This window comes from Etheostoma cragini, chromosome 11 (genome assembly GCF_013103735.1).
Source record: "Etheostoma cragini isolate CJK2018 chromosome 11, CSU_Ecrag_1.0, whole genome shotgun sequence".
NCBI lineage: Eukaryota > Metazoa > Chordata > Actinopteri > Perciformes > Percidae > Etheostoma > Etheostoma cragini.
The window spans coordinates 14,456,439-14,465,404 of NC_048417.1; the positions used below are offsets into that span (position 1 = coordinate 14,456,439).

General features: G+C 39.4%; 1 protein-coding gene across 1 annotated transcript in view; it reads left to right on the forward strand.

Annotated features, from left to right (window-relative positions):
* lnpa (limb and neural patterns a) overlaps nucleotides 1-4,872 on the forward strand; it is a 9,931-nt gene extending 5,059 nt beyond the window's left edge. Inside the window, exons 7-13 of the mRNA XM_034885629.1 lie at nucleotides 1,205-1,288; nucleotides 1,385-1,436; nucleotides 1,535-1,756; nucleotides 2,862-2,967; nucleotides 3,183-3,253; nucleotides 3,560-3,715; nucleotides 3,912-4,872. Of these exons, the coding sequence (XP_034741520.1) occupies nucleotides 1,205-1,288; nucleotides 1,385-1,436; nucleotides 1,535-1,756; nucleotides 2,862-2,967; nucleotides 3,183-3,253; nucleotides 3,560-3,715; nucleotides 3,912-4,084 (864 nt within the window). The 3' untranslated portion in view covers nucleotides 4,085-4,872. The remainder of the gene's footprint in view (nucleotides 1-1,204; nucleotides 1,289-1,384; nucleotides 1,437-1,534; nucleotides 1,757-2,861; nucleotides 2,968-3,182; nucleotides 3,254-3,559; nucleotides 3,716-3,911) is intronic.
* Nucleotides 4,873-8,966: the final 4,094 nt, after the last annotated feature.

Sequence of the window (8,966 nt, forward strand, 5' to 3'; positions counted from 1 at the left end):
GAAGGCAAAAGGGGGTCCAACCCGTTACTAGCATGGGGTACCTAATAAAGTGGCCGGTGAGTGTATATATATATATCTATCTATCTCTCTATCTCCTATCCTGCATCGCGTGATAGCCTATCTTAGCCTGACAAGCCAGACCCACATTAAGATGTTGGGTCTGGGAACACACCATTGGCAGGGCGTAATCCGAGGGGCGGGACAAACTGTTATCTTTCAGATTCCCTCTGCACGCAATAGGATTGCGCTACAAGCAAACAGAGCAATGAAGAAGGTACACCACCGCAAACCAGTGCAAAGTAGAAACGTGTTACCGTATAAACCCTCAGCTCAATGGTGTGTTGGTATTAGAAAAAATATTGAAGGTATTGAATTTACCTCCAGGATTTCTGTATATACCCTGTCTACAGTATAGCTGTCGTTAGCTTTTCACTCCAAACATTTAAACACTGATACCTATGACACAGTCTGGCATCTTGCTAATAACAAAATATTTTTTCTAAGCTTGGATAGAATTGCCCCGAAATGACCGAAGTATTGAATATAACTTTTCTCTATTAAAAAAAAAAAAGACAATTTTCACGCATCTTTGGGCTGCTATGCGGTCAGATAAGTGAGAGAAATGTATTTAAAAAAAAACAAACCTCAATCTCATTGTAATTTTGAGGTCTAGTGGACTCCAATGAAGTAAAGACTTGCACTCCGTGCACGTTATGTAGGAAGCTTTGTAATACTCATTGATTCTCTCAGCATTTTGCAGCAAGACATTTGCTAATCTAGGATCTGTACAGACAACATTTGATTGGCACGGTGTCTTAACCCAGTAAACCACTCTGCTAATGTCACTTTAATTAATAGCATTTAGTGGAGGAAAGAAATAAATCTGAGAAATTGCTTGTCATCCTCTGTCAAGTCTAATAACTTTTAATAATTAGGGCTGATGGATTTTCACACTCTCCATTATCGAAGTAGTGAATGTAATTATTCTTCATATTACATGTAAACATTTAGAAATGTTTGGTACTTATTTTAAATGAAGGTGTAAATTGTGTTTTTATAAAAACGCCTATTAATTACAATAAATGATTATCAAATAATTACTCGGCAAAAGAGCTATTATTACAGGTCTTGTTTCTTTGTGCAGTGTATTAGAACTTGATGTAAGCATTTATTTTGTAATACCTTTCAATGTCTTTTTTTCCAGCTTGAAGAAGTTATGGAAACTGAGACATATAAGAATGCTAAAATGATTCTGGAGAGATTTGATCCTGATTCCAAGAGAAAAAATGTAAGTTATGTTTTTGCTTTGTACCATAAATCACTTTATCTCATTGGTTTTTTTTATTAAGTCATGCTTTTGCTTTTTTTTTTCTTCTGTATAAAGGAGCTTGAATCCACTCCAGTTGGACCTCAGAGGACTCCAAAACCAGGACAAGGTAGCAATCCGTTTTAAAGACAGTACCTATTCTCAGACCACTTCTCGTTTGTCATTACTTGCTATTGTTAAGCAACCTGCAATTTTGTTCTGTGTTAGACCTCCGCCAGCGCAATGTCATCCCAAAGACCCCCTCAGTGGTGGTGAATCCTGCAACCGGAGCTGCTGCCCGCCCTCCTCTTGCCTCTGGGCCCACCTATCCTGGACGATCTTCCCACTCTGCTCCAGGTGGACCCCCAGAGAGGAGCCTGTCGGCTATAGCTGCTCAGCAGAGCTTGATGAGGAGGCCTGTGACCCCTGGAACACCTGTTCCAGCAGTCGGTGAGTTACCTGCACACAGGGGGACCACATCATAATGTGGTCGATTAAGGTGTGATTTACTCTTCGCTGGCTCCGTGTCCCTAGTTGCACACAGCTCTGTGGTGTGTGTTGTCAGCAAGGGTGGTATATGTTATTCAGTAGTTGTAATAGGTAATTGCATGAATGTAGTTTTCAAAGATCTTACTAAATGGTCCAACCTTTCTCAAACAAGTGTATAATTGTGAACTAAGATTAAAAATAGGCTAATTTTTGCTACAGTTAGAATATTTACCTTGCGAATATAATGCTTCCGCTGTACATCTTTGGTTGCTTTAAGAGATTTTCAAGCCAGCAAGCCAACACGATAAAAAACTTTCCATAGAGCAGTTGGTGTGTATAAAAGACATCTGTGGAGTGCAGTCTTATTGAATATTCAATATATATTATTTCTGGACTATGAACACTCAATAGAAGATGCAAATAAGTGCAAACGGTAAAGAAAATATGTTCCTAGAGGAAGCTGTATGCTGTAATTGCCATGTGGAATGCCAACTGTGAGGTGTGCACGAATCAGGATAACATTAACTATGATTAATTAGCCAGACCTGCGTTTGTTCTCTGGGCAATGGTGGTGGAATCTCACTAAATGTCTTTTAATGCTTTGTGAAATTGCCTTTGGCATAGGGAACACCTCGCAAATGGTTTACATGACTTGATGTTATCACCTGCTTTTGCTGAAAATTGAAAGTGAAAAGCAATTTGATACAAAGAGTCACCACAGAGTTTCCATATGTTGGTAAATTAATAACCAGCAGGATATTGAGACTCTGCCAAGTCTCACAGAAATGACCAGTCATCTTCCTATGATTGCTCTTGATGTTAGATTATATTAATTACTACTCACCATCACAGCAGGGATTCTGGACATGCTTTGCAAGTGAGATCCAGTGTTAAGTCATTAAGGAAAAGGGGCCCATTTTTTGTAACATTCATCATGTTTTGTGCAGTAAACGGATTCTCAGCCTCACTACTTTACTTTGTTTTTACTGTCAGCAGCCTCTGTTTAATGCAGTTTGTATTCAAGACTAGAGACTGTGCCTAACAGGCATTGATGTTGTGCTAACAGGGGTGCACCCCCCAGGCCCGCCCCTGGCCAGACCCGTGGTCCCAAGGGAAAGAGGCGCCATGGACAGAGTCATTGAGTATCTTGTTGGAGACGGCCCTCAGAACAGGTACGTAACCTCTGCTTTTGAACAGAGACAATCTCTTTTCAGCAATACACTTATATGTTGTGTATATGCAGTTCCTTTGGGCATGTAGTTAATGTAATAAGCAGGTTCTTATCCAGCTTATAAAGGCTTAGTTCTGAATTATCTTTTATGTAATATAATGCCATTGTCTGTGTACTGTACGCTGTCTTAACTGGATTGTCCTTCTGTCGTCATAGATACGCTCTCATCTGTCAGCAGTGTCTGTCCCATAACGGCATGGCATTAAAAGAGGAATTTGAATACGTTGGTAAGACTTGGTGAAACACAACACTCTTTGTCAGTTTCCATCAAACACTGGGCCTTCATTTGCCCTCTAGCATTTGGCAGCGTAGTATATCATATAGCTCTCTGCCACTACCGACCCCTGTAAGCAAAAAAACTCAACAAGATTGAATATGCAAACCAGTACTGCACATCAATCTGAAGTGTTGATGCATCTCAGGCATTTTCTGTCATTGGTTCATATTTATGTATATTAATCTGTGTCTGTTTTAAGAATGTATTAGAGAAGTGACATAAACTGCTGATGGTGTTTTTATTTGTTTTGTTTCAGCCTTCAGATGTGCGTATTGTTATTTCTTGAACCCTGCGAGAAAGACGAGGCCTCAGGCACCAAGACTCCCGGAGGTCGCTGGCGAACTGAAGATGTCATCTGAGGCATCCTTACCATCACCTGCAGCTGCCGTAGATGCCGACCAATCTGTTTTAGGTGATAATCACACACAAGCACACACGAGGCATATACCTCTAAAGTGTAATGGCCTTGCATGAAATCAAATATTACCAATATTAGTACATTTAGCGTACATTAGCGTACATGTATACAGTAGTGTCCCATTTTTCTCCATTTACACTTGTTTGAAATGCTTGCAAATCTTTGCTGAAAAAAGCCCCATCTCTATCAGGGCAAAGCAAGCTTGCTGATGTCTCTGGAGAAACAGACACCCAAGAGCCAGGCACACCAACCACCAGCGAGCCCAACTCCGCGTCAGACGGCCAAAGCTCGCCCGAGTCACAAGATCTGCCCTCTGAGAAATCTGGCGGAGAGCAAGATGTGTCTGCCATGGAAGTAGAATAAAACAGTGGAGTCAGGCTGGAACTTTATTCTTTCTTTGAAGAAATGTAATAACTATTAACTTATAAGTAAATGCCGTAAGGTGGAATAGTACAGCAACAAGTCAGCTGTTTTGGATTTTCCACTTACAGTACAGAATTATCTTTCTTTTGAGAATTCCTTTTTTAGTTCTGGAAATAGTAAAGAATTCAATGTAAATTGCTTAACGCTAGCATTTGGTAGCAACCATCAAACAACTCACCTCTCTTGAATGATTTTATGTACAGCCCTTTCTTATATTATATTATTCAGAGCAATAAGGCTGATACTGCATTAATTTAGTTGTTTTTGAGGTTGTATAGAAATATTCTTTATTTTCCATATTTTATGTTTTTGACTGAAATTCTAACAGTATTCTATCTGGGTTATATGGAAATTTTGAAACTATTTTGTGGGGGAAATACATTTTTATTTATGGTAAGTTATTTATAAATATTTTTCTATATGATGCTGTGCCTTTCATGACAGTGACTGGGGTGCTCTGCAGCACGGTGGTGCTAACATGTTTACACAACCATGGTACCATAGTAGGAAGGCACATTAAGTATGTATTTATTGCTAAAATGGAGAAAAGAGATTTATGTCAGTACTGTGCACCTGCCCTAAGTGCCTTTTATATTTGAAGTCTCTGTTTCATAGTGTTGTCAATAAAACCTATTTACATATAGACAAAGTCATTTAACTGTTAACACACTGTTTGCTGAATGTCTGAATTCCTGTTCTGTATGAAATAATTCTGAATAAACGTTTGAAAGCATCTTTGTACATTTGTGCTCAGGATAACAAAACATTTTATCGACATAGTTTGTTTTTATAAAGGTAAGTGCTGGAGAATTATCTGACTATTGTTGCTATGAAAACACAATTGATTATTTTTGCATTTTAAAAGTGACTCTCCATTAGCATTAAAATATGAACATATAAGTTCTAACATGTAAATAGCCATGATGATAATAGCTCCCATTTATTTCTGCTACCTTCTTGTGTCATGTATTTCAAATTGCTGCCCCATCTCCTTTCCGGCCAGCTTCTCACCAAGGAACATGTTTAAACAATCCATTTTCATTAGTAGGCCAATTTTAGCTTGTGATCATTTTATTTTAGCTCATTGATCATTTCAGACAGCATAAGATAATGGTGCTGACACACAGCCCGGCCAGTCTTGATTGCCTGACCCTCTTCATTTGCAACAAGAAAGTCATTGCTGCTACAAAGTTGCTCTCCGCCATTACATGACCCTTTTCCCCTGAAGATAGACCGTAAACTATTGGTGAGGTCAACACCCCACATCTTCTATGGGTTTTGATAATGTATGTTTACAGAGACGTGACCTCCTGGGCCTTGTAATGCATCAATGTGACATCCACAGTAACGCCTGATTCCGCCGCATGCTGTTGAGGTTGACCTCTGACAAGAGCCAAATGGAGAAAAAAAACCGCAACATCAATAAGACAATGTTTGAATGTTTTCACACCTTAGGGAGGTTGTCGAGTATGCATAGACTGGACATTTGTGCGTCAAAAGTTATATATCACAAAAGATCTCTGCGCTATGTGGATTGCAAATGTATGTTTGAGTAATAGTTTTCATTCCACAGCACTGAATCTGAAATTTCTTGCTGGTTTGTAACTTCATAGTTAGAAGAAGTAGCCTATTATTTGTATGCACGGTCTACAAGTCAGTGTAAGAGCATTCCGTTTTGGCTTGGCTTTTTCTTGTCTGTATCAAGCATGAAGAATTTTACAGACAGATGAGAGCTCACAGAGTGATCTGGCTGTTGCACAGAAACGGTTGCAAAAGTAAAAGTGTGTTCTTGACTGTAGTTAAATATCTTTGCCTTTTCAAGTATTACAGGGACATGACTTTCATCCGGTGGCAACTGAAGGTCTATTTATGCACAATCAATATTTGGGATGGCCCTTCAACTCTCCAATCAGGCTGTTTATTCTAAATGTTGCACCTAATTGCTATTTCAATATATTACATGACCAGTTTGAAGAAATACTATTTACATAATGTGAAACCAAAAGTTACCCTCAGGTTTTTTTTATGTCTATTTGTCCAAACACTCAAAGGATTACATCTGAATTGCTATCATGGAGACACTAATTGATTTTCGAGGATGACAAATGGCATTCAAAGCCCCAGTGCCAGGGTAATTTTGAGCAAGCAATGAAAATGTACAGTGGGGCTGTCCCAAGGTTCATAGTTCTTTTCATACTCATCTCTCACATGTGCATTCGAGGTCACTTGACTCAAATTTATACTGATCTTTTATTTATACCCAGAAAAAATGGCAGATAAGAAACATAAGTGTTCTTGATATTGTGTTTTGTCATATCTAGCAGCCAAAGATTGAAATCCCGCGAAACAATTTTCTGTAGAAATGAAAGAGCGTGCCCTTCTGAACCCTGGAGGAAAATAACCCCACGGTGCGAAGCAGAATATGAAACAGAGGCACAGAGTAAGTAAAATAGACAAGTGCACCAGGCTTGTCACTTTTCCATTTGCTGCCCCCGAGTGTGAGCACTTCAAAATGCTCCTCATCTCAGCAAAGACCTTCATCGTTATGCTCCATCTACTGTACTGAATACAAAAAAAAGGACCATATCAGACAAAGGTTATAAAGAAGGGAGTTTTAAAGATGTACCATGTTTCTGTCCATCAGGAAGTAGAATGCAACAGGAAAAACAACAAAGTCATAAATATACAGCACAACCCACTGTGCATTGGAGGCAATGTGGAAAATGCTGAGATGAGTGTCACAGAAGCAGTTTAACATGGTTGTGATATCAGACATCACCATTGGCTCTTGACAATAGCATCATTACACAGTAATAAGAGCACAATCTCCTTCAGAGAAGCATTAAAATCAAATTATATTATACCAGAGCTTGGCTTGATGAGGTGCGAGGGGTAATGGTTCCAGAGCAGTGGATCTCTAGTTATTACTGTAGCTCTGTAGCTGGTTGGGCTTGAATTGCCACTCGACAAAGTTGAACAGCTTTTACAAAAGGTCATCAGCGTCCAAGAAATTAGTTTTTAAAATTCAAGTCATTTGAAATCTACACACCCAGATGGATGCCCCCCCCCCCCCCCCCCCCCCCCCCCCCCCCCCATCAATCTGTCAACGAATGCATGCCGCTGAATACATGATGCCGGCAATAAACCACTGTGCTGTAGTTTATACCAGAGTGACATTCAGGGATCAGAGAGCATTGTCATTCTCTGTCCTGTCTTGAACTCATTACACCACTGAGCGATGACATCTGTTTTAGCGCTCATACAGTTTGACAATTATTACTGCAAACAATCCACTGTACCTTAATTAAAATTAAACTAGAGTAGGAAAAACTTTCAGAAAGACAACATAGCTATGGATACATTTCATCATAGTACTAAAAAACTGCCAAACTTAAATTTGAGGTGCTAGCATATACGGAATTAGTTTCCAACACAAAAATTTGTTTAGGCTGTGTGTGCTTTTAATGGTCCTGTATATACATATCTTTGTGTATATATGGATTAATTTTACATAGTGTTAGGAGAGCATGCCCCCGGAATCAATACCATAAAAACAAGGTTAACCTAAATTTACACGTCCTGTCATATGCAGGATAATAATTCAATAACAAAGCCGAGTTAAGCACAAAGAAATACTTCTTTTAGTTTTATTTCTGTTTTTACCAAAGTATTACATATTTCAGTGCTCAAGAAATCACCAAAAGCAGAACAGGGAAGAAGTGAAAGGCCGAGACAACGCACCCCTGCTACTACCTCATGTGGAAATCATACAAAGCATCCTGCAGGCAGCAGGTTCATTTTATAGCTTCATCTATTACCACACTGTCATTGTTAATTGTCTTCTTTTTACCTCTGCAGGATTCTCCAAATTGGTCCTATCGAATGTGACAGGAGGAAGAGCATTAAGCATCTGACAAGATGATATCTAAGTTCAATTTCCTACTCCTCACCTGATTTATACCTGCAGCAGATCATTTTCCTTTCTGTCATAAAGACCTCTATAAATCAGTGGTGCTTATGGAAGCACTACAGAACAGGGTCTCTGGATTTGTATCCCCTGTGTTTGCTATTAGGAAGCCATTACAGCCACATTTTCCTCCTTCAAACAAAAATGATCAAATCTAATACTGGCAAGATTAGAGAGATAAAGAGAAAAAGTGCTGGCAGAGCTGTTCAACACAGCCCCCTATCTAAACAATATGTTCTAAACTCAATAAAAACAGGGCTTTTTGTTGGTGACACCATTATCCATCTGTTTGGACAAAATTGCTGTATCATGGTATAAATCTGTGATACAAGTGACATATCCTCTAAAATAAAAGGGAACATTAACTGCTCTATCTTCTAGAGGCCATGGGACTAGCTGGCTATAAGCTCAGTCAAGTGTGATGGCAGTTATACTGTGTTTTACTAGACTGCAGACAATTATACTTTGCTCCTCTCCCCTAAGAAGACAAACTGCCATGGCTTCAGCTGAAATGATTTCAAATAGATTTTCCAAAATGTCTGTCGCCAGATTGCTTCCATACATTATTTCACTTAAAGGGAGAGAAAAAAAGAGGCGCAAATCCACAAATCAATCACAACAGCCCACTTTACCAGATGGAATGACGAGAGCTTCGCTATGTGTGTGTGTGTGTGTGTGTGTGTGTGTGTGTGTGTGTGTGTGTGTGTGTGTGTGTGTGTGTGTGTGTGTGTGTGAGAAAGAGAGAGAGAATGCTGAAGACCTGCAGAGAAGGACAGTTATAGGATGTGCACAGCCCTGTCTCTGCTAGGCCTATATGTGTCTCACTCATCTTGAAGGATGACATTGAGCATCAAC